General features: G+C 44.7%; 1 protein-coding gene across 2 annotated transcripts in view; it reads right to left on the bottom strand.

Annotated features, from left to right (window-relative positions):
- si:dkey-34e4.1 (carboxyl-terminal PDZ ligand of neuronal nitric oxide synthase protein) overlaps nt 1–25,638 on the bottom strand; it is a 191,131-nt gene that overhangs the window by 98,319 nt on the left and 67,174 nt on the right. For both annotated transcript variants that reach the window (XM_036976925.2, XM_036976926.2), the window contains exons 3-4: nt 1,978–2,070; nt 62–120 (exon numbers count right to left, since the gene is read on the bottom strand). In XM_036976925.2, coding sequence (XP_036832820.1) covers nt 62–120; nt 1,978–2,070 — 152 coding nt within the window. The remainder of the gene's footprint in view (nt 1–61; nt 121–1,977; nt 2,071–25,638) is intronic.

Genomic DNA, 25,638 nt, shown 5'->3' on the forward strand with positions numbered 1-25,638 from the left:
CAAAAGGGAAGGAAATGGAGTGATGCGTGAGGCAGAGCTGTACAATAGGTGTGACACTGACCTGTATATGGGGTCAGACATGATCAGCATCTTGCTCTCGTCCCAGGTCCACTCTTTCCTCTGTGGGCAAGGAAGTCAAGGTGATGTTATCAATCAATCACAACAGTCACGGATCCACCTGTACCCAAAATAATGTCACGGGTCTGGGTCAGATCTGATCACCACGGGTATGTGTAATTTTAACTGAATTGTCCCTCGGGTATGTGTAATTTTAACTGAATTGTCCCAGGGTATGTGTAATTTTAACTGAATTGTCCCAGGGTATGTGTAATTTTAACTGAATTGTCCCTCGGGTATGTGTAATTTTAACTGAATTGTCCCAGGGTATGTGTAATTTTAACTGAATTGTCCCAGGGTATGTGTAATTTTAACTGAATTGTCCCAGGGTATGTGTAATTTTAACTGAATTGTCCCAGGGTATGTGTAATTTTAACTGAATTGTCCCAGGGTATGTGTAATTTTAACTGAATTGTCCCTCGGGTATGTGTAATTTTAACTGAATTGTCCCAGGGTATGTGTAATTTTAACTGAATTGTCCCAGGGTATGTGTAATTTTAACTGAATTGTCCCAGGGTATGTGTAATTTTAACTGAATTGTCCCTCGGGTATGTGTAATTTTAACTGAATTGTCCCAGGGTATGTGTAATTTTAACTGAATTGTCCCAGGGTATGTGTAATTTTAACTGAATTGTCCCAGGGTATGTGTAATTTTAACCAAATTGTCCCTCGGGTATGTGTAATTTTAACTGAATAGTCCGGGAGGGCCCTGTACAAATCCGAACACGACTACTGCAGTAGAAAGAGTTGAGCGTGGCGCGTGTAGCTTGTTGTTGGCCAATCATAATTTATCAAAGCGAAGCAATAGGCTACAGTCATAGAGCCAGTTAGGAGATATCTAATCAATGGACGATGGAATTAAAATTACGGAATTAAAAGTTAAAAGAGAAGGATAGGCTACAATGACCAAAAACTACTTAATATTCTGAATGGAGTTGTTTTTATTTGTAACTGTAGGATGAGAAAGCGGCAGCCTCAATAAGCCTAGCAGCTAATGTTAGCTAGCTTGACTAGCATCTCCTGGTTTGGTTCAGTCAAGACAGGTACTACGTAATCATATTTGATGATAAATAACCTAGCTATGAACGTGAATAGTTTACTATAGCGCGAGTTGGCTTGGTTGGTTGCTGTCTCTCACCCCTCCCCCTTGTTGTTGTTTCACTCGCTCAGCCCCTCCCCTGGTTGCTAGAGCAGCATCACCACCTCTCTCTCTCTCCTCTCGCGATTTATCAGCTCCGGTTAATAAAGTAGCTTAAAAAATACATTTTCTGTTGCTTTCCTCACTCGGATCAGACCGAGTCTGGATCTGACCACGTCTATACGGAACAGGTCTAGTAGTCCCAGGGTCCGTTCAGAATGGGTCTCTATTGAACATTTTTATTTATGCATATTGTGTCTGAGTGGGAAAGCCCCAGGTCCATTTCGGAACAGGTCCAACTTGACCTCTAATTCAGAGTCGAAAGATAACATGAAGTCTAAATGTAATATTTTACGACAGACAAGAACACAACATTTACAAGACAGGAAAATCCCATGGATTTGTTGATGTAACAATTTTTTCCCCCTCATAATGACATTGACATAAGCCATCTCTGATTTGTCCCTTCATAATGACATCATCATAACCATGCTCTCTGATTGGTCCCTTAATAATGACATCACCATAACCCTGCTCTCTGATTGGTCCTTTCATGACATTATCATAATCCTATAATTTGATTTGTGTCTTCATAATGACATCATCATAAACCTACTCTTTGATTGGTCCCTTTCTAATGTCATCATCCCAACCCTACTCTTTGATTGGCCTCTTCATAATGACATCATCATAACCCTGCTTTCTGATTGGCCCAGCCTTACCTTCTGTTTCTTCCGGAGGACTACCTTGACTCCGTCCACAGACACGATGATGCTCACTTTTTTCTTCTTGATGTTCTTGGCCTTGAACTCATACTGGAAAACACAAACACATATAGGTCAATCACAGACCTCTATGGGAGTAAAACAACAACAACTACAATCAACTATTTGTCACATACTGTAGGTGAAGGGCTCAACACATAGGTACTGAATGAGGTGAGAGATACCACTCTTACAGTGTAAAGTGCTTAGAGCACTTTTAGTATAGACAGTTTATTGATCCCCAGGGGAAGTTACACACACACACACACACACACACACACACACACACACACACACACACACACCCTGCTGGCAAAGTGACAGAGGCTCCAACAGAGGAAGGCTGTCAGTGTTAGGAGATGATCCCTGCTACACACTAATATATTAGCTATCCTTTAATGGCTTGGCAGGCAGCAGCACATTAAGGAAAGAGGAAAGGACTTCCATAATTCATATCAGTAGCCAAGCTAACAATCTACTCAGTGTTTGGTACTATTGACTACAGGGACTCAGGGAGACCATTGTGAAGCAGGGTTCCGTAATACGAGCATTTATTTTAATATACACTTTCGTCCAAAGCCACTTAAACAACTGTCAACATTGACAGTGACACAGACATGTGGCCTGTCATGGCTCATGTGGGAATCAACTGGGTTTGTAGCAATGTGCTCTAACCCACTGAGCCATTGAAACCCCTATTGGGTTCCAACTGAACCATAGTGAGAGAGGCTACCTACCACACAGTGACCAGTGGCCTAGCTGAACCATGGTGAGAGAGGCTACCTACCACACAGTGACCAGTTGAAACACGGTGACCAGTTGAAACACGGTGACCAGTGGCCTAGCTGAACCATGGTGAGAGAGGCTACCTACCACACAGTGACCAGTTGAAACACGGTGACCAGTTGAAACACGGTGACCAGTGGCCTAGCTGAACCATGGTGAGAGAGGCTACCTACCACACAGTCACTAGTGGCCTAGCTGAACCATGGTGAGAGGCTACCTACCACACAGTGACCAGTTGAGACACGGTGACTAGTGGCCTAGCTGAACCATGGTGAGAGAGGCTACCTACCACACAGTGACCAGTTGAGACACGGTGACTAGTGGCCTAGCTGAACCATGGTGAGAGAGGCTACCTACCACACAGTGACCAGTTGAAACACGGTGACCAGTTGAAACACGGTGACCAGTGGCCTAGCTGAACCATGGTGAGAGAGGCTACCTACCACACAGTGACTAGTGGCCTAGCTGAACCATGGTGAGAGAGGCTACCTACCACACAGTGACCAGTTGAGACACGGTGACTAGTGGCCTAGCTGAACCATGGTGAGAGAGGCTACCTACCACACAGTGACCAGTTGAAACACGGTGACCAGTTGAAACACGGTGACCAGTGGCCTAGCTGAACCATGGTGAGAGAGGCTACCTACCACACAGTGACCAGTTGAGACACGGTGACTAGTGGCCTAGCTGAACCATGAGGCTACCTAGACCAGTGCTGAAGTTGGAGTTGAAGACATTAAACAACATTACATGTTTTGTTCCTTGTTCTTCTCCAAATAATGGTTGGGTGAGTGATGAGAACACTGAGCTGTCTGACTGAGGTACTGATGATGTGAGTTCCCTAGGAACAAATAGTGACATTCATATTCAGTTGGCTTAACACTAAACACTACACTGAGGATGATCAGGGGACAATGAACACTCCTATACAGTCCTAAAATGTTATCTTTATTTAAAGGAAAACTCCATCCAAAAACAATCTCTTGGTATTTGTTTCATTAGTCTATTGTTGACATCGTCCCAAAATGTTATCTTTATTTAAAGGAAAACTCCATCCAAAAACAATCTCTTGGTATTTGTTTCATTAGTCTATTGTTGACATCGTCCCAAAATGTTTTGCTTGTCAGCAATCACGTTTTCAAGATATATAACTTCAAAATACAGAAATCATCCCTGTATGATGCATTTAGCATCATATGATGCTGCGTTATGCGTCATATGGTTTTCTGTAGTTTGAAAGTTATATATCTTGAAAACTTGATTGCTGATATGCAAAACATTTTGTGACAAACCGGTTACTCGATTGCCCTCTTTCATTTGGGATTGTTACATCTGTTCTTCCTCTCATCCATTCTAATGTCATGGCACTCCACATTCACACGCAATCCAATCCCAGGCTGATTAGCTGATTAGCTCATGCTAATGGCCATATTAATGTTTATTTCTGGACAGTTGACTTCTAGCAGCTGCTGCCCTCCCCTGTGGGTGACGTTAGGCCATTGGACCTTGAGAAACGTCTGACCATAGGATAGTTTCCCAGTCAGTGTTGACTCATCTGTCTGTATGGATGGCTGAGAGCAGGAGGTCCATTATTAAAGGAAGTCAGTCCTTGACTGAGCCACATCAACCCGACACACACAAAGGAACCCACACACACGTTGATGAAAGACGAACATAGACACACGAATAAACGCATGTAGACACACACATTCGCACGCACATTGTACACAAACACCCCCATCCATATACCCCCCCCCCTCAAACAATCCATCCTACTATATACTGTATTTCAACATTTCAACATAAAACAGCCCAGGTTGTTCAGTTCCCAAATGTCCCGGTTCCCAGAATAGGTGTCCTGCTCTTCTCGTCTTCTGCTTGTTGGCAGGATGAGACATGGCAGCTGTGTGTCTGCTCAGAGTGGCTAACACACTTCCTGCGTGTCTGGCCATTGTGTCGGCTCAGAGGAAGTCTAGCTAGCGAAGTTAGCATGTCCGCCACGTCGCCTCCACTCAGCCTCACGGTTCCTCACTTAAACATGAACCCAGTTAGCATCAACTCCGACAACTATAAGGCCAGGATTGTGTTCAGTATGGCATGTGATGGAAATCATTTTAAAGCATTTTGCAACAGAAAACCAGGTTCAAGGCCTGAGACCAGGGTTGTGTTCATTAGGGGAACACAACAGAAATTGCTTAAAATATTTTGCAATTGGAAATGGAATTGAGCGTTCATTACTGGACGAGGAGAGGTTTACCATTTTTCAGTCTGTTTTGTTTGGTGCCTAATAAACATGTCCAAAGACCACAGAGTCTATCATAACAGTATAGTAACAGTCTATCATAACAATATGGTATTAGTCTATCATACCAGTATGGTAATAGTCTATCATAACAGTATGGTATTAGTCTATCATAACAGTATGGTAACAGTCTATCATAACAGTATGGTAACAGTCTATCATAACAGTATGGTAACAGTCTATCATAACAGTATGGTAACAGTCTATCATAACAGTATAGTATTAGTCTATCATAACAATATAGTAACAGTCTATCATAACAGTATAGTAACAGTCTATCATAACAGTATAGTATTAGTCTATCATAACAGTATGGTAACAGTCTATCATAACAGTATAGTATTAGTCTATCATAACAGTTTGGTAATAGTATATCATAACAGTATGGTAACAGTCTATCATAACAGTATAGTATTAGTCTATCATAACAGTATGGTAACTGTCTATCATAACAGTATGGTAACAGTCTATCATAACAGTATGGTAACAGTCTATCATAACAGTATAGTAACAGTCTATCATAACAGTATGGTAACAGTCTATCATAACAGTATAGTATTAGTCTATCATAACAGTATGGTAACAGTCTATCATAACAGTATGGTAACAGTCTATCATAACAGTATGGTAACAGTCTATCATAACAGTATGGTAATAGTCTATCATAACAGTACAGTAACAGTCTTTCATAACAGTATAGTAACAGTCTATCATAACAATATGGTAACAGTCTATCATAACAGTATGGTAACAGTCTATCATAACAGTATGGTAACAGTCTATCATAACAGTATAGTAACAGTCTATCATAACAATATAGTAACAGTCTATCATAACAGTATGGTAACAGTCTTTCATAACAGTATAGTAACAGTCTATCATAACAATATAGTATTAGTCTATCATAACAGTATGGTAACAGTCTATCATAACAGTATAGTAACAGTCTATCATAACAGTATGGTAACATTCTATCATAACAGTATAGTATTAGTCTATCATAACAGTATGGTAACAGTCTATCATAACAGTATGGTAACAGTCTATCATAACAGTATGGTAACAGTCTATCATAACAGTATGGTAACAGTCTATCATAACAGTATGGTAACAGTCTATCATAACAATATGGTAACAGTCTATCATAATGGTGGAAGGCCCTGTATGTTGGGGGGGACAGAAAGAGAGAGGACAGCTAACGTAATGCACTGGCCTCCCGCATGGCGTGACCTTCCCTATCCACGGTGCCATAGGCTAATTGGCTGACATGTCTGAGCATGCCATGGCCTGCTACCACACTTAATATTAATGCACTGAGATGTGCCGGTGTGTGTGAGGTTGGGTAAAAAGTATGTGTGTGCGTTCGTGTGCGTACGTTAGTATAGGCCTACATATGTGGGCAAGTACGCGTACCAGCGTGTGTACGTGAGTAAGAGTGTGTGTGTGTGCCTGTGTATGTATAATGCCACCATCTCTCTACTCTCCTCTGCTTTAGGTCTATGGTGATTAAAGTTTCAAAGCTAATTACTGAGAGCGGGGTCCTGGGAGAGCTGATTAAATAGAGGATGAGCAACGAGATGGAGAGAGGGAGCGAGACAGACAGGGAGGAAGAGAGAAAGATGGGGATGAAAGAGAAAGATAGGAAGAGAGAAATGAAAGAGGGACGAGGAAGAAGAGAGGAGACTGAGTGACAGAAGGGGATGATGAAAGAGATGAGATGGAAAAAGAGAGAGAGATTGACACAATCAGTCACAAAGCAAAAGTTTTGATTCTACACAAGCCCCTAGCTCAGACAGACAGTTCCACTGTGGCATGTTGATTGGAATTTATATCTCACATGACCATGTTCACACAACAAAACATTTGCTGAGTGCAAACCCTACTAAACAGATGACTTTAAAGATGAGGAGGTAGCAGGTAGCCTAGTGGTTAGAGCACTGGGCCAGTAACCAAAAGGTTGCTAAATCAAATCCCCGAGCTGACAAGGTAAAGATCTGTCGTTCTGCCCCTGAACAAGGCAGTTAACCCACTGTTCCTGGGCTGTCATTATAAATAAGAATTTGACTTGCCTAGTTACATTTTTTGTAAATAAATAAAAAATGAGTAAGAGAACAGTAGGACAGCTCTTTCAGGCAGGACATCTGTGCAGTGGTACCTTACCTTACCATTATATAGGCGGGACGTCCCCCACACAGATCTGTTCCAAAGAACATTGGTTTCAATGGAACATTTTGTTTAAAGAGAAACTGGATGTTGATATTACAGCATATACTCCGGCTAGACAGAGTACAAAGACAGTGAAACAGGGTCATCACTGGCCCTAAGTGCTGCTGGGTCTCAATAGCACTGTCTGCCCTTAAAGAAACACTCATTGTACTTTATACACACACACACCCTTATGCACGTTAACCAAGCAGTCATACAAACACATTTACACACACACTTTCACACACATGAACACACACACACAGAGAGACAGAGACAGAGACAGAAACACACACACACACACACACACACACACACACACACACACACACACAGGCATTTATATCAACATGCCACCCCCAGAGTCCTGGACACACACTTTTCACTCCATCTCTATTTGTGTAAAAACTTTAAAATGGCAAACGGAGGTCTTTTATAATTCACATTTTGTGTCAGCATCCTGCTGGAGGAAAAACGTTTTTTTTGTAACTTCATCGAAGTATGAACATTTTATATTTTTCTTTGCTTAAGTGCAAAAGTGTTGTGAAATATTCAAGATTTAATGCACTTGCATTGTTCTCCCTGTTTCCGTCATAAACAGCAGAGCAAACAATTAAAAGTTATCACGACACGTAGCTACCTCGGGCTCACTCGCCGAGACGACATGTTAAAATAACAACTGACAAGGAAGTGTTTTCAGAGCACAAGTGAACATTTTTGTCCATTATGTTGGGCTTTTTGAGATACTTCTGAGCCCTGGGAGAGTAACATGTAGGCTAGAGAGACTGGATAACGAGAATAATGAATGATCATGTAAGAAGCACTATAGGAGTACGACACAGTTGTAATCTTTACACATACCGAGGACATTCCACTGTAACAGTGTGACACTGACTCAGATCTTTCACTTTATAATGTGTGTCAAACAAAAACCAATGATTGCAAAGTTAAACAAACTCTAGGCACAATGACTACTTTCAACAATTTCCACTCTACATTTTACAAAAACACATTTACTTGAAGAACAGTGCAGATGCAAAGTTTGGTAACAGAAATGACTGTTTGTGCCGTCATGCTGTTGCACAGTATCACTCTGTCACAATGGAATCAGTAACAACATTGATACTGAGGTCATATACTGAATAGCCGGTTGACATTTATTGTCATGAGTCTAATTCTGGAGGCAGAACTGAGCAATTTTCCCTTAGATAGGCTAGCTGCAAGTCCAAATTGGCTATATTGTAAAAAATTTACTTTTTGGTCTTAATTTAGAGTTAGGGTTAGGCATTAGGGTTAGCAGTGTGGTTAAGGTTAGGCATTAAGGTTAGCTGTGTGGTTACGGTTAGGGTTAAGGTTAGATTGAATGACTTTGTGGCTGTGCCAGCTAGTGGCCACTCTGCAGAGCGGCCCCCAGAACACGATTCATGATGAAAAACACTACTGAATATGGTCCAGAACACTTGAACTGGACTGACCACCTGCTCTGATTCTCCGCACCTTAGCACACATGCAGTCACTTATGCACACACCCACACAGAATTACACACACACATATACAGTCCATTTTGTTGTGTTACAAAGTGGGATTATAATGGATTTAATTTGGCAACAATCTTCACAAAATACTATGTAATGTCAAAGTGGAAGAAAAATTATAATATTTATAAATAAATATTTATATCTTGATGAGATAAGTATTCAACCCCCTGAGTCAATACTCTTTAGAATCACCTTTGGCAGTGAAAGACCCAGTCTTTCTGGGTACGTCTCTAAGAGATTTGCACACCTGGATTGTACAATATTAGCACATTACTATTTTTTAAATTCTTCAACCTCTATCAAGTTGGTTGTTGACCATTGCTAAGCCATTTTCAAGTCTTGCCATAGATTTTTAAGCCGATTTAAGTCAAAACTGTATCTAGGCCACTCAGGAACAATCAATGTCGTCTTGGTAAGCAACTCCAGTGTATATTCTGTTGTGTGTTTTTGGTTATTGTCCTCCTGAAAGGTGAATGTCTCCCAGTGTCTGGTGGAAAGCAGACTGAACCTGGTTTCTCTCTAGGATTTTGCCTGTGCTTAGCTCTATTCCATGTATTTTTATTCTAAAAAACCTTGCAGACGACAACCATACCCATAACATGATGCAGCCACCACCATGCTTGAAAATAGTGGTACTCAGTGATGTGTTGTTTTGGTTTTGCCCCTAACAATCTGTAACTCTATGTATCCAGGACATAAAGTTAATTTCTTAGCCACATTTTTTTTGCAGTTTTACTTTACTGCCTTATTGCAAACAGGATGCATGTTTTGGAATATTTGTATTCTGTACAGGCTTCCTTATTTTCACAATGTTATTTAGGTTAGTATTGAGGAGTAAATACAATGTTGTTGATCCATCCTCAGTTTTCTCATATCACAGCCATTACACTCTAACTGTTTTAAAGTCACCATTGGCCTCATGGTAACATCCCTGAGTGTTTTTCTTCCTCTTTGGCAACTGAGTTAGGAAGGACGCCTGTATCTTTGTAGTGACTGGGTGTATTGAATTAATAACTTCCCCATATTCAAAGAGATATTCAATATCTGATTTTTTATTTTTACTCATCTACCAATAGCTGTTCTTCTTTGCGAGGCATTGGAAAACCTCCCTGGTATTTGTGGTTGAATCTGTGTTTGAAATGCACTGTTCTACTGAGGGAGCTTACAGATAATTGTATGTATGGGGTACAGAGATGAGGAAGACATTCAAAAATCATGTTAAACATGAGTGATTCCATGCAACTTATGAAGCTTGTTAAGACATTTTTTACTCCTGAAATGATTTAGGCTTGCCATAACAAAGGGGTTGAATACTTATTGACTCAAGACATTTCAGCTTTTCATTCATTTGTAAAAATGTATGAAAACATCATTCCAATTTGACATTATGGGGTTTTGTTTGTAGGCCAGTGACACAAAATCACAATTGAATCCATTTTAGATTCAGGGTGTAACCAAATTAAATTTGTCCAGGGGTGTGAATACTTTCTGCTACACACACTGCCCTCCATCCCCCCCTTCCCCAAAACACCTGTAAATGTTGGACTATAGATTGTGCCTTCCTGTATTATACTTATGTGAAAATGTTTATTCTATTCTACTGAGCCGTTTACTATATGTTCATATTCATATATTGTATTATGTCTCATTGTTGTTACATTGTTGAGAAGGAACCTGCAAGTCAGCATTTAGTTGGAAAATGTACACCATGCAAACAATGAACAAAAATTTAAACAATTGGAAGACTTTAAAGCAGGGGTCGGCAACAAGACTTTAAAATCACCATGAATTCAGCTATAAGTGTTAATTTAGGAAATCTATTCCTAATTATTCTCATTGTAATCAAGCTATGAAATTATTATTTTCAAATACAATCTCTTTTTGGGCATAGTCGTGATCAATTTGCAGTGTACAAAGGACAAAAATCGTCGGCGTACCCCGGCTTTTAAGGGATACTTCAGGATTTTGGCAGTGAAGCCCTCTATCTACTTCCCCAGAGTCATGGCTACCATTTTTATTTCTCTGCAACTAGTATGAAGAAACTTAAAGGTAGTCTTGAGAGCCAGTGCTAACTAGTGTTAGAGCAACAACTGGAAGGCTATGGTATCTACTAGCATGCTAGAAGTTACCATAGACTTCCAGTCATTTTGCTAACGCTATAAATGATATCCATAACTTCATGTGACTCTGGGGAAGTACATAAAGGCTTTCATTGCCAAAATAATGAAGTATCCCTTTAAAGTCAAAACTTTGCGTAGAAGTCTATTATTTTATTTAAAATATATAGTATATTTCACCTTAATTTAACTAGGCAAGTCAGTTAAGAACAAATTCTTATTTACAATCATGGCCTACCCCGGCCAAACCTGGACGACGCTAGGTAAAATTGTGCATCGCCCTATCCCAATCACAGCCGGATGTGATTCAGCCTGGATTTGAACCAGGGACTGTAGTGTTTCCTCTTGCTCTGAGATGCAGTGCCTTAGACCGCTTCGCCACTCGGGAGCCCAAATCACTATTAAAATCACTATACCCTTAAAAATAATACACTTCAAAGTCTTAAAACACTAGATGGATGACTAAATAGACTGAATCATCACTCATAAGGAGGTACGCAAAAAAACATTCCTTCAGCGTTTCCGTCAGTAATTTATTATAAGAAGACAGCTTGAATAGTGATGACTTTGCGCAAAGTCACAAAATTATGGAAAGGCTCCAGATATAATATCTGATCTCAGTACAATCAGGTTCACCCTTTAAAAACACTCAGACGCTATAATTGGTCTACATTTTTCTCTTATAGAATACTACAGAGCTTTGCCAGGTCTTACTAAGTGACGCTCCGGCGTATTTGCCAGTTCAGCAGTGGAAGTGCTTTCAGTTAAGACCTTTAAACGAAGGAGACACACATACATTACAAAATTTGATAGGGAAATTGGAAAGAGGGCCGGGTGTGTCATTTTGAAACAAGCCTCTCTGGCATAAAAAGTCTATGCGGCGTAAACCAATGGTACCGTCATCCATAACATTCCACAGTGTTGTTAAAAAGAAGAGGGAAGTGGCTTTGCTTTTTCTTTCATCAAAATAAAGAGATGCCAATGACTACAGAGGTGATGAGTCTAAGGAAAGAGTAAACTCTCGTTACCTCGCAATCCAACCAAGGTGCATCAATTCAATTGAGGAACAAACTAGTGAGAGGTAATCACAGACATTATGTGACCCTGGAGTTAACGGTATGTTTCAACCTTCTCCTTTCAAAGGCCTTTTGTCCCACGACCTCCCAGTACGAATGAACCCTTTATCTTCCTGAGCCCCCAATTCTCCCATCAAAGTCGCTAGCCCACCAACATCCTCAGAGAGAGAGAGAAAAACCTCTCTTCTCATGTACTGTATGTTTCAGATACATTCCATTTGACTACAGTGTAGGTAGGCCTCAGGACAAGGCAGAGCCTAAGTCTGTGGAGAAGTCTGTCTTTCCACATGTTCCCAGAAATGGCTCTACTAAAAAATAGGATTTATTTAAGCACCATACAGTAAGGCAACAAAGCTGGATTGAGACTGGTTTTGGTGTTAACTGCCTGTTTTCTCAATGACAAAGGCGCTCTCAGTTGAGAGGAAAGGGGCCCAGTCATTTTCTACTAATTGTAGAGCTACGTGTTTTCAATGTTCAATGTCACATGCACAAGTACAGTGAAATGCCTTTCTTGCAAACTCAAAACCACAAAATTAAATAATCAATAACAGTGTAATACTAGAAAAAAAACACAAGAGAAATAAGAAGAAATATGAAAAACACAATAAGTACGTAAGTAAGTATACTATATATACGGTAAGTTCCGATACCATATTTACAATGTGCAGGGATACTGGAGTGATGGAGGTAGATACACTGTATGTATAGGGTTAAGGTGACTAGGCAACAGGATCTAAGATAAACAGAGTAGCAGCAGCTTGCAGGTGAGTGGGTGTGCGGGTGTGTAGAGTCAGTATAAATGTATGTGCATATTATGTGTGAGTGCAGATGATGGAGTGAGAGTGAGTGTGTAGAACCTTGTGAGTGCAGATGATGGAGTGAGAGTGAATGAGTGTGTAGAACCTTGTGAGTGCAGATGATGGAGTGAGTGAGAGTGAGTGTGTAGAACCTTGTGAGTGCAGATGATGGCGTGAGAGTGAGTGAGTGTGTAGAACCTTGTGAGTGCAGATGATGGAGTGAGTGAGAGTGAGTGTGTAGAACCTTGTGAGTGCAGATGATGGAGTGAGTGAGAGTGAGTGTGTAGAACCTTGTGAGTCCAGATGATGGAGTGAGTGAGAGTGAGTGTGTAGAACCTTGTGAGTGCAAAACTAAAAGGTCAATAAAGATACAAGGTTAACTCAGATAGTCTATGTGGTTATTTTTTTTAACTATTCATCCGTCTGGTTGCTTAGGGAGAGAAACTGTTCAAGAGCCTGTTGGTGCCAGACTTGATGCACCGGTACCACATGCCGTGCGGAAGCAGAGAGAATAGTCTATGGCTTGGGTCTTCCTATCACCCCGTCTTATATAGATATCCTTTATGGCAGGGAGCTCGGTCCCAGTGATGTTCTGGGCTGTCCGCACCACCCTCTGTAGCGCCATGTGATTAAGGGTGGTGCTATTGCCATACCAGGTAGTGATGCAGTCAGTCAAAATGCTCTCAATGGTACAGCTGTAGAACTTTTTGAAGATTTGAGGGCCCATCCAAAACTTTTTCAACCTCCAGAGGGAGAAGAGGAGCTGTTGTCACTTCTTCGCGACTTGAAGCTCTCGACCTGCTCCACTGCAGCCCTGTCAATGTGGATGTGGGCGTACTCTCCCCTCCATTTCCTGTAGTCCAAGATCAGCTCCATGGTCTTACTGACATTGAGGGAGAGGCTGTTGTTCTGGCGCCACACTGCTAGGTCACTGACCTCTTCCCTGTAGACTGACTCATCGTCACCGGTGATCAGGCCTACCACTGTCGTGTTGTCAGCAAACTTGATGATGGTGTTGGAGGCGTGCTTGGCCACGCAGTTGTGGGTGAACAGGGAGTACAGGAGGGGACTAAGCACACACCCCTGTGGGGTCCCTGTGTTGGGTGTCAGCGTGGTAGAGCTGATGTTGCCTACCCTCACCACCTGTGGTCGACCCTTCAGGAAGTCCAGGATCCAGATGCAGAGGGAGGTGTTCAGACCCAGAGTGCTAAGCTTGATGACGAGCTTGGAGGGGACAATGGTGTTGAACACTGAGCTGTAGTCAATAAACAGCATTCTCACATACAGTAGGTATTCCTCTTATCTAGGTGGGTGAGGGCAGTGTGGAGAACAATTGAGATTGCGTCATCTATGGATCTATTGGGGCAAATTGGAGTGGGTGACAAAACCAGCCTCTCAAAGCACTTCATAATAAAGTGAGTGCTACAGGGCGGTAATTATTGTGGCATGAAGACTTAGAGTTCTTGGGGACAGAAATGATGGATGTCATCTTAAAACATATGGGTATTACAGACTAGACCAAGGAGAGGTTGATAATGACCGTGAATATGCCTGCCAGCTGTTCTGCACATGCTCTGAAAACGCACCCTGGAATACCATCAGGCCCGCAGCCTTGCGGGTGTTGACCTGATTAAAGACCTTTCTCACATCGCCCTCGGACAGCAAGATCACCCAATCCTCTGGGTCAATGATGGCCTTCACACCCAGCACGATGTTGTTGTTGTCAAAGCGTGCATAAAATGCATTGAGTTCATCTGGTAGAGAGGAATCGTTGGGCAGATCACAGTTGGGTCTTCCTTTGTAATCTGTAATGGACTGCAGCCCCTGCCACATGTGACGGGTGTCTGAACATGTGTAGTATGATTCCACCGTATTCTTATACTGTCCTTTTGCTCGTTTGATGACTCTGTTTGATGACTCTGAGCTCTTTGTAAGGTAGCCCTGTCCTTTAGTTTACCGCCAACCTCTGTGTTTGTCCAGGGCAGTTGATTGGGGAAGCAGCGAACCCACACAGTGGGGACGACGTCACCGATTAATTTTCTAATGAATCCGGTGACAGAGGTGGTTAGCTCGTCAATGTTATCGGCGGATTCTCTAAACATTTTCCAATCAGCGCTAGCGGTCTTGTAGCATAATCTCAACAGAGCGAGTCACAGGAACTTCCTGTTTGAGTTTCTGCTTGTAAACAGGAAGCAGGAGTATGGAATCATGATCTGATTTGCGGAATGGTGGACGAGGCAGGGCCTTGTATGCTTGCTTGTGGGTAGAATAACAGTGGTCTAGGACTTTATCGCCCCAGGGTGGCGTTGGTGACGTGTTGATGAATGTTTGGCATCACATGCTTTAGTTACACCGGCAATCAGAAAAGTAGTCTTTAAATGTAGGTTTTCTTGCCCTGTACAGTTCATTAAGTGCCAGCTTGTTATTTTTCTTGTCATGAGGGGAAATGTATACAGCAATCACGATAACAGCTGAAAACTCCCTCGGGAGTTAGAAGGGTCGGCATTTGACCATCAAGTATTTCAAGACAGGTGAACAGTGGGTCGACCCCTCCACCACGCTGGAGTTAGCACACCAGTTGGTGTTGATGTAGAGGCAAAGGTATCTGTCAACATCGCTCTAATGAAAGGCTAGTCTTGTAGGATCCGTCATATACGTTGGATCAAGGTCAAATAGCCTCATTATTGTTATTTTATTGTGTTACCTTTCATTTTAAAAAAGGAATTTAGTTTAGTTAGTAAATACTTTCTTAACTAATTCTTGAACTGCATTGTTGGTTAAGGGCTTGTAAATAAGCATGACCATTTTATTTTACCTGAAGAACTGAACGGAGTCCACGGTAAACTCAGCGTAGGATTGATTTACACACAGACAGGGGACTAAGGAGTGTTGTTCTAATGTTCTTCCAATGTCACTTCTCAAATGCACCTAAGCAGAGGTCCTTTATCCTTTAACCTTTATTCAACTAGGCAAGTCTTGTAGGATATGTTATGTCCGTTGGTTCACGGTTGATAAACTGAACATAGCAACGGACTACTGGATTGATTTACATACCGATGGGAGTTACAGTGAATCTTATTCATAGTTCTTTCTTTCTGTTTTCAGAGAAAGTGACTTGGTGGGGACGGAGCTACGATTTTATAAACAGATTGAGAAATTATAAACTACCCACAATCCACCATAGCTCAGCTCAAAGGATGCTCAAAGGACAGTGGAATGCAAGGAGCATTATGGGCCATTGCTGCTCCCTGTCGAACCGTTGGCTCTATACAACCCTCACAATGGCCCCTATGGACTGTATCGCGGCAACCGCCTCAATGCAATTCTCAGGATTGGGGAATTTCTAGGCATTTTCGTCTTTTTGAAAGACTCTGACAAAGAGCCTGCTGTTGAGGAACTGAGCCGAGCTGAAAAACACAACAACTGTCCAACGGCCTTCTAACATTCAACTTGAAAAGAATCTCAGAGGAATCCAAGGAACTCAAAGTTATGGCTAGTTGGTGAGAAACAAATAAAAACTGGACAGACTGACAAGAGGCCTTCACATAGTTTTTTTCAGTGGCTTTCTACATGACAATACAGTAAGGGGTTTTTCCTTGAACAGAACTCCAATTCCAAGAGCGCCTGTAAATGATTAGGTTCCCTGAAATCCTTCCTGTACCTTCTGTTTCTCAGCCATAACGTGGAAGGTTTGATAACCAGTGGTTATGTGTGTTCTATACTAATTATCATCTTAGCATCTTTCTAGACGGAGGCAGTGCAGTGATGTTGTTCCCTCCCTCCATATCAGTTCAGTCTCTCATTCTGGACCTAAGCCAGAGGAGGAGGAGGGTGGTCCAACTCTGACGTAAGAGCGAGAAAAAACACACACGACTGGAGTCTTACCCTCGGACAGCGGGGGAGTGAGAGAGTAGTTGCCGAGCAGGTCGCTATGGACAACGCCCTTGACCTGGTTCAGGAGTGTGTAAAGTGTCTGTATGTGTGTTCGCGCACGTATGCGTATCTGTGTGTATATATGAGTGTGAGTGCGTGCGTATGAAATGTGGGATTTCTGCCCGACTGCACATATTATTGATTGAACTCTTGGGCTCCAGTCTAGCCCAGTGGGAGAGAGGGTTGGGAGATACGGCTGGCTGGGAGAGAGGGTTGGGAGAGAGGGTTGGCTGGGAGAGAGGGTTGGGAGAGAGGGTTGGCTGGGAGAGAGGGTTGGCTGGGAGAGAGGGTTGGCTGAGAGAGAAGGCTGGCTGGGAGAGAAGGCTGGCTGGGAGAGAGGGTTGGCTGGGAGAGAGGGTTGGCTGGGAGAGAGGGTTGGCTGAGAGAGAAGGCTGGCTGGGAGAGAAGGCTGGCTGGGAGAGAAGGCTGGCTGGGAGAGAGGGTTGGCTGAGAGAGAAGGCTGGCTGGGAGAGAAGGCTGGCTGGGAGAGAGGGTTGGCTGGGAGAGAGGGTTGGCTGGGAGAGAGGGTTGGCTGGGAGAGAGGGTTGGCTGGGAGAGAAGGCTGGCTGGGAGAGAGGATTGGGAGAGAGGGTTGGCTGGGAGAGAGGGTTGGCTGGGAGAGAGGGTTGGCTGGGAGAGAAGGCTGGCTGGGAGAGAGGATTGGGAGAGAAGGTTGGCTGGGAGAGAAGGCTGGCTGGGAGAGAGGGTTGGCTGGGAGAGAGGATTGGGAGAGAGGGTTGGCTGGGAGAGAAGGCTGACTGGGAGAGAGGGTTGGCTGGGAGAGAGGGTTGGCTGGGAGAGAGGGTTGGCTGGGATAGAGGGTTGTCTGGGAGAGAGTGTTGACTGGGAGAGAGGGTTGGCTGGGAGAGAGGGTTGGTTGAGAGAGAGGGCTGGCTGGGAGAGAGGGCTGGCTGGGAGAGAGGGTTGGTTGAGAGAGAGGACTGGCTGGCTGGGAGAGAAGGCTGGCTGGGAGAGAGGGTTGGCTGGGAGAGAGGGCTGGGAGAGAGGGTTGGCTGGGAGAGAAGGCTGGCTGGGAGAGAAGGCTGGCTGGGAGAAAAGGCTGGCTGGGAGAGAGGGTTGGCTGGGAGAGAGGGTTGGCTGGGAGAGGGTTGGCTGGGAGAGAAGGCTGGCTGGGAGAGAAGGCTGGCTGGGAGAGGGTTGGCTGGGAGAGAGGGCCCTAGGCTGACACTGGCTGGCATGCCTGACCTACAGTGGCTCTTTAACAGGGTTACACACAGGGCTAAACACAGCAGGGGACTAGACCACATGGGGAGGGAAGGGAGACATGGGCCTTGTAAAAGGGGAAAACCCACAGGAGACTTCCTACATGCATGGCATTAGGCATGGGATAACAACTCGTACTGTAGCTTGGCATTACATAGTGCAGCTTGCTTGTGCTAATTAAGGCATCAACAAAAAAAGAAAACATATATTTTAATTTCAAGAGAAGAGCATTGGCATGATAGCCATTGTGGTTTACACTGCAGTGGACTGTCCGTGTTGTAGTTTAGACTGCAGTGGACTGTCAGAGTTGTGGTTTACACTGCAGTGGACTGTCAGTGTTGTAGTTTAGACTGCAGTGGACTGTCAGAGTTGTGGTGTAGACTGCAGTGGACTGTCAGTGTTGTAGTTTAGACTGCAGTGGACTGTCAGTGTTGTGGTGTAGACTGCAGTGGACTGTCAGTGTTGTAGTTAAGACTGCGGTGGACTGTCAAGTGTTGTCGTTTAGACTGCAGTGGACTGTCAGTGTTGTAGTTTAGACTGCAGTGGACTGTCAGTGTTGTAGTTTAGACTGCAGTGGACTGTCAGTGTTGTGGTGTAGACTGCAGTGGACTGTCAGTGTTGTAGTTTAGACTGCAGTGGACTGTCAGTGTTGTGGTTTAGACTGCAGTGGACTGTCAGTGTTGTAGTTAAGACTGCGGTGGACTGTCAAGTGTTGTCGTTTAGACTGCAGTGGACTGTCAGTGTTGTGGTTTACACTGCAGTGGACTGTCAGAGTTGTAGTTTAGACTGCAGTGGACTGTCAGTGTTGTGGTGTAGACTGCAGTGGACTGTCAGTGTTGTAGTTTAGACTGCAGTGGACTGTCAGTGTTGTGGTTTAGACTGCAGTGGACTGTCAGTGTTGTAGTTTAGACTGTAGTGGACTGTCCGTGTTGTAGTTTAGACTGCGGTGGACTGTCAAGTGTTGTCGTTAAGACTGCAGTGGACTGTCAGTGTTGTGGTTTAGACTGCAGTGGACTGTCAGTGTTGTAGTTAAGACTGCGGTGGACTGTCAAGTGTTGTCGTTTAGACTGCAGTGGACTGTCAGTGTTGTGGTTTAGACTGTGGTGGACTGTCAGTGTTGTAGTTTAGACTGCAGTGGACTGTCAGTGTTGTGGTGTAGACTGCAGTGGACTGTCAGTGTTGTAGTTTAGACTGCAGTGGACTGTCAGTGTTGTGGTTTAGACTGCAGTGGACTGTCAGTGTTGTAGTTAAGACTGCGGTGGACTGTCAAGTGTTGTCGTTTAGACTGCAGTGGACTGTCAGTGTTGTAGTTTAGACTGCAGTGGACTGTCAGTGTTGTAGTTTAGACTGCAGTGGACTGTCAGTGTTGTGGTGTAGACTGCAGTGGACTGTCAGTGTTGTAGTTTAGACTGCAGTGGACTGTCAGTGTTGTGGTTTAGACTGCAGTGGACTGTCAGTGTTGTAGTTAAGACTGCGGTGGACTGTCAAGTGTTGTCGTTTAGACTGCAGTGGACTGTCAGTGTTGTGGTTTAGACTGTGGTGGACTGTCAGTGTTGTGGTTAAAACTGCAGTGGACTGTCAGTGTTGTGGTTTAAACTGCGGTGGACTGTCAGTGTTGTAGTTTAGACTGCAGTGGACTGTCAGTGTTGTGGTTTAGACTGCAGTGGACTGTCAGTGTTGTGGTTTAGACTGCAGTGGACTGTCAGTGTTGTGGTTTAGACTGCAGTGGACTGTCAGTGTTGTGGTTTAGACTGCAGTGGACTGTCAGTGTTGTGGTTAAAACTGCAGTGGACTGTCAGTGTTGTGGTTTAGACTGCAGTGGACTGTCAGTGTTGTGGTTAAAACTGCAGTGGACTGTCAGTGTTGTAGTTTAGACTGCAGTGGACTGTCAGTGTTGTGGTTTAAACTGTGGTGGACTGTCAGTGTTGTGGTTTAGACTGCAGTGGACTGTCAGTGTTGTGGTTTAGACTGCAGTGGACTGTCAGTGTTGTGGTTTAGACTGCAGTGGACTGTCAGTGTTGTGGTTTAGACTGCAGTGGACTGTCAGTGTTGTGGTTTAAACTGTGGTGGACTGTCAGTGTTGTGGTTTAGACTGCAGTGGACTGTCAGTGTTGTGGTTTAGACTGCAGTGGACTGTCAGTGTTGTGGTTTAAACTGCAGTGGACTGTCAGTGTTGTGGTTTAGACTGCAGTGGACTGTCAGTGTTGTGGTTTAGACTGCAGTGGACTGTCAGTGTTGTGGTTTAAACTGTGGTGGACTGTCAGTGTTGTGGTTTGTTAAAGCTAGTTAGATGCTTGTTCAAGTGCACCGGCTTGTCAGAACATTGTGGTTTGTTACACAGAATGTGTTGCTTTAACAACAGTGCTGCTGGCAGAGACCACAGAATGAGACAGACCAGATCCGACACCACACAGTGGTCCCATCTGTCAGATACAGCTGTGGCTGTCTCCTCTAGATGACAGAGCTTCATCACACTCGCTGTGTGTGTGTGTGTGTGTGTGTGTGTGTGTGTGTGACAAAGACAGTTCTACAATAAATTATTCCACTTTGTGAATGATGTACAGCTTCCATCTCCAGAGCAGGGGAGGACGAGGACAAGAGCAAAACCAGACAGTGGACTCCCGAGTGGCGCAGCGGTCTAAGGCACTGCATCTCAGTGTTAGAGGCGTCACTACAGTCCCTGGTTCGATTCCAGGCTGTATCACAACAGGCTGTGATTGGGAGTCCCATAGGGTGGTGCACAATAGGCCCAGCGTCGTCCGGGTTAGGGTTTGGGCAGGGTAGGCCGTTATTGTAAATAAGAATTTGTTCTTAACTGACTTGCCTAGTTAAGTCAAATGCATTTAAAAAACGTTGACCAGAGACGATCAACTAGCAAGTCAGTCAGTCATTTAAAGATACACTATGCAGAAATCACTCTGCCATTTCCTGGTTGCAAAAATTCCAAAAGTTTGCCTAATTTCAGTTTCAGTTTCAATCAAGAATCATTGTACCATCTAAACCAATAATATAGTATTATCAGCTGTTTGAAGCTGGTGTACAAAACACAAAGTAAAGATGCCAAAACTACACTTAAGAACGGGAAGCATAGAAATAGAACACACACGTAGAACAGATCTACCGCTTCTTAGACCTGCTTCAATGACAATGACAGATCTATTAGTTATTTAGGTAGTTTCATAGTCTCAATTATAGCCTGAAAAGGGGACAATCATCCAAAAATGAAAAAATACCCCAAACTCCAACAATGCCTTTTTGTACTGTACAATACTCTAGTACTTTATGCAGTACTATAGAACCGTCTTGAAAAGCATCCTGGACATCAAGGAACCAGTGACGTTTCCAGAGAGAGACTGACTAAGCCTAGCAGTAGCAGCCCCTGAGTGAGTCCCTGTGCTCTTGGTGTGCCGTGAGAAGCATCCCTCGCTCCAGTGACTCGCTGACGGGCGGAGCAACACGACAAGCGCTCCCAGGGTTCTGATGGCAGCCACTCAGTGGGCTACCCACATGGGAATAAAAAAGTGCAACCTGTTAGCACACACAAACTCATACAAAGATGTGCATACACACTCATGAGATCACACACACACACACACACACGCACGCACGCACACACACTTTATAAAAGGCTATTTTTTGATCTGCTGTAAATGGAGTTTCTCAGTTTGGGAAAATGTATCCGTGTAATACCTGCTTATCAAACTGTCAAGGTGTTTCAGACGGAACTGTTAAAATGGGCATTGACTTGTGAGAGAAAATCCAGCAACTCCAACATAATGCAGGTAGCTGCCTCATAAAGTCACTGGAGCTTGAAGGAGAGAGGGGGAGGGAGAGGGAGGGGGAGGGAGAGGGAGGGGGAGGGAGAGGGAGGGAGAGGGAGGGAGGGAGGGAGGGAGGGAGGGAGGGAGGGAGGGAGGGAGGGAGGGAGGGAGGGAGGGAGGGAGGGAGGGAGGGAGGGAGGGAGGGAGGGAAGAGGGAGAGGGAGAGGGAGAGGGAGAGGGAGGGAGGGAGGGAGGGAGAGGGAGGGAGGGAGGGAGGGAGGGAGGGAGGGAGGGAGGGAGGGAGGGAGGGAGGGAGGGAGGGAGGGAGGTGGGGGGGTGAGGGAGAGGGAGGGAGAGAGGGGGAGGGAGAGAGGGATGGAGAGGGATGGAGAGGGAGGGAGAGAGAAAGAAGAAAGGATATCTGAGTTATGTGGTGTGTGTGTGGCCTGTGTGTGTGTATAGGCATGATAGAGGCCATGTAGTCACATGGTTCCAACAGAGCAGAGAGGAACATTAAAAATCCTGAAAAGGTCTGTCTCTGTCTGGCTGCAGAGAGATGCTAAAACTAATAGGATTACCAGGAAGGAATCCTGTTGGATCAGAGGCCCCAAAACCCTAGCTACAGTATCCCCTGTACAGGAGTGCAGCTATCCCCTCTGTCCTCACATAGACACATAGGCACGGAGCTTAGGGTAAGATGGAGGACGAGGTGACCTGAAATGTCTGAGGGGGAAGAATTGGGATGAGGATCAGGGGCGCCATCTGCCCTTTAAATGAAGGGTCATACACATTTGTGTATGTGTGTGTGTGTGTGTGTGTGTGTGTGTGTGTGTGTGTGTGTGTGTGTGTGTGTGTGTGTGTGTGTGTGTGTGTGTGTGTGTGTGTGTGTGTGTGTCATAGTCTACATATTTCATAGGCATTGCTCATATAGGCTAGCCCACTCTCCAAGCTCTACCCTCTATCAACAGCGTAAACAAGAGACATACTGAACTTAATGAACAAACTCCTTGGGACGGCATGGTACTGAACACAAGTGTACAGCTTGGTACTGAACAGATGGGAGGGCTTGTTACTGAACAGATGGGAGGGCTTGGTACAAGACAGATGGGAGGGCATGGTACAGGACAGATGGGAGGGCTTGGTACTGAATAGATGGGAGGTCATGTTACCGAACAGATGGGAGGGCTTGGTACTGAACAGATGGGAGGGCTTGGTACTGAACAGATGGGAGGGCTTGGTACTGAACAGATGGGAGGGCTTGGTACAAGACAGATGGGAGGGCATGGTACTGAACCGATAGGAGGGCTTGGTACTGAACAGATGGGAGGGCTTGGTACTGAACAGATGGGAGGGCTTGGTACTGAACAGATGGGAGAGCTTGGTACTGAACAGATGGGAGGGCTTGTTACTGAACAGATGGGAGGGCTTGTTACTGAACAGATGGGAGGGCTTGGTACAGAACAGATGGGAGGGTTTGGTACTGAAAAGATGGGAGGGCTTGTTACAGGACAGATGGGAGGGCTTGGTATAGGACAGATGGGAGGGCTTGGTACAGGACAGATGGAGGGCTTGGTACAGGACAGATGGGAGGGCTTGGTACTGAACAGATGGGAGGGCTTGGTACTGAACAGATGGGAGGGCTTGGTACTGAACAGATGGGAGGGCTTGGTACAGGACAGAAGGGAGGGCTTGGTACTGAACAGATGGGAGGGCTTGGTACTGAACAGATGGGAGGGCTTGGTACAGGACAGAAGGGAGGGCTTGGTACAGGACAGATGGGAGGGCTTGGTACTGAACAGATGGGAGGGCTTGGTACTGAACAGATGGGAGGGTTTGGTACTGAACAGATGGGAGAGCTTGGTACTGAACAGATGGGAGGGCTTGTTACTGAACAGATGGGAGGGCTTGGTACTGAACAGATGGGAGGGCTTGGTACAGAACAGATGGGAGGGCTTGGTACTGAAAAGATGAGAGGGCTTGTTACAGGACAGATGGGAGGGCTTGGTACTGAACAGATGGGAGGGCTTGGTACAGAACAGATGGGAGGGCTTGGTACTGAACAGATGGGAGGGCTTGGTACAGGACAGATGGGAGGGCTTGGTACAGGACAGATGGAGGGCTTGGTACTGAACAGATGGGAGGGCTTGGTACTGAACAGATGGGAGGGCTTGGTACTGAACAGATGGGAGGGCTTGGTACTGAACAGATGGGAGGGCTTGGTACAGGACAGAAGGGAGGGCTTGGTACAGGACAGATAGGAGGGCATGGTACAGGACAGATGGGAGGGCTTGGTACAGGACAGATGGGAGGGCTTGGTACAGGACAGATGGGAGGGCTTGGTACAGGACAGATGGAGGGCTTGGTACAGGACAGATGGGAGGGCTTGGTACTGAACAGATGGAGGGCTTGGTACAGGACAGATGGAGGGCTTGGTACTGAACAGATGGGAGGGCTTGGTACTGAACAGATGGGAGGGCTTGGTACTGAACAGATGGGAGGGCTTGGTACAGGACAGATGGGAGGGCTTGGTACAGGACAGATGGCGGGCTTGGTACAGGACAGATGGGAGGGCTTGGTACTGAACAGATGGGAGGGCTTGGTACTGAACAGATGGGAGGGCTTGGTACTGAACAGATGGGAGGGCTTAGTACTAAACAGATGGGAGGGCTTGGTACAGGACAGAAGGGAGGGCTTGGTACAGGACAGATGGGAGGGCTTGGTACTGAACAGATGGGAGGGCTTGGTACAGGACAGAAGGGAGGGCTTGGTACAGGACAGATGGGAGGGCTTGGTACTGAACAGATGGGAGGGCTTGGTACAGGACAGAAGGGAGGGCTTGGTAGAGGACAGAAGGGAGGGCTTGGTAGAGGACAGAAGGGAGGGCTTGGTACAGGACAGATGGGAGGGCTTGGTACAGGACTATAACCAATATGCAGAAACAGTTTGTGATATATTGTAAACCTAGAAGAAAAAGAAACTAACACCTATTTAGGCGAGGTGCTGGCTAGCGGAGTAGAAAACTTGAGGAGCTCAGATGCAACAATGTAATACCAACATTTCGACAACCAAAGCTGTCTTTATCAGGGTATAATCACAAACACTGCAGGATGACTCGTTTTTATAGTGTCAAAAGACACAGTAGACTGTAATCATGGCCAAGAGTGGCCTAATATCATTGGTTAATTATCAAATATTGAAATGGTATACAAAGAACAGCATTCAAACAACAAATGGATAGCATACGATCATAAATTCATTTTTGACTACACAAGCTTACAAACAATTACAATGGCAAAGTCACAATAATCACAAGAATGGCTTCAGATCAAAGTCTACGTTGAGACCGAAGGGAGGAAGGGTCTTTAAGTTAAAGATCCAGGCAGCCTCTCGTTTTAACAATAAATTATCAAGGTCACCCTCTCCTAGGGAGGGTGACATGTTCGATGCCAATATAACGCAGAGACGAAATCGAGTGGCCTGCCTCCAAGAAGTGGGCCGCAACTGGATAAGTAAAGTTTTTACACCTAATGGTGCTACGATGCTCTGAGATACGTACTTTTAATTCACGCTTTGTTTTACCTACATCATTTTTACCACAAGAACAAGTTATAAGATAAATAACTGCCTTAGTGGAGCACGTAATAACACCTTTTATTGGGATCGATTTCCCTGTTTGTGGGTGTTTGAAGGATCTACATTTATAAGTGCCATTGCATTGAGCACAGCCATTACATTTGTAGTTTCCATCCAGTAGGGGCGCAAATAGACGTTGTTCAGGAATATCTTGGGGTGGTAAATCAGAGTTTAACAATTGGTCTCTGCGATTTCTGCCCCGCGAGAATACGACCAAGGGAAGGTCCGAAAACACATTACCGAGAC

This window comes from Oncorhynchus mykiss, chromosome 5 (genome assembly GCF_057628025.1).
Source record: "Oncorhynchus mykiss isolate SJ-2025 chromosome 5, ASM5762802v1, whole genome shotgun sequence".
NCBI lineage: Eukaryota > Metazoa > Chordata > Actinopteri > Salmoniformes > Salmonidae > Oncorhynchus > Oncorhynchus mykiss.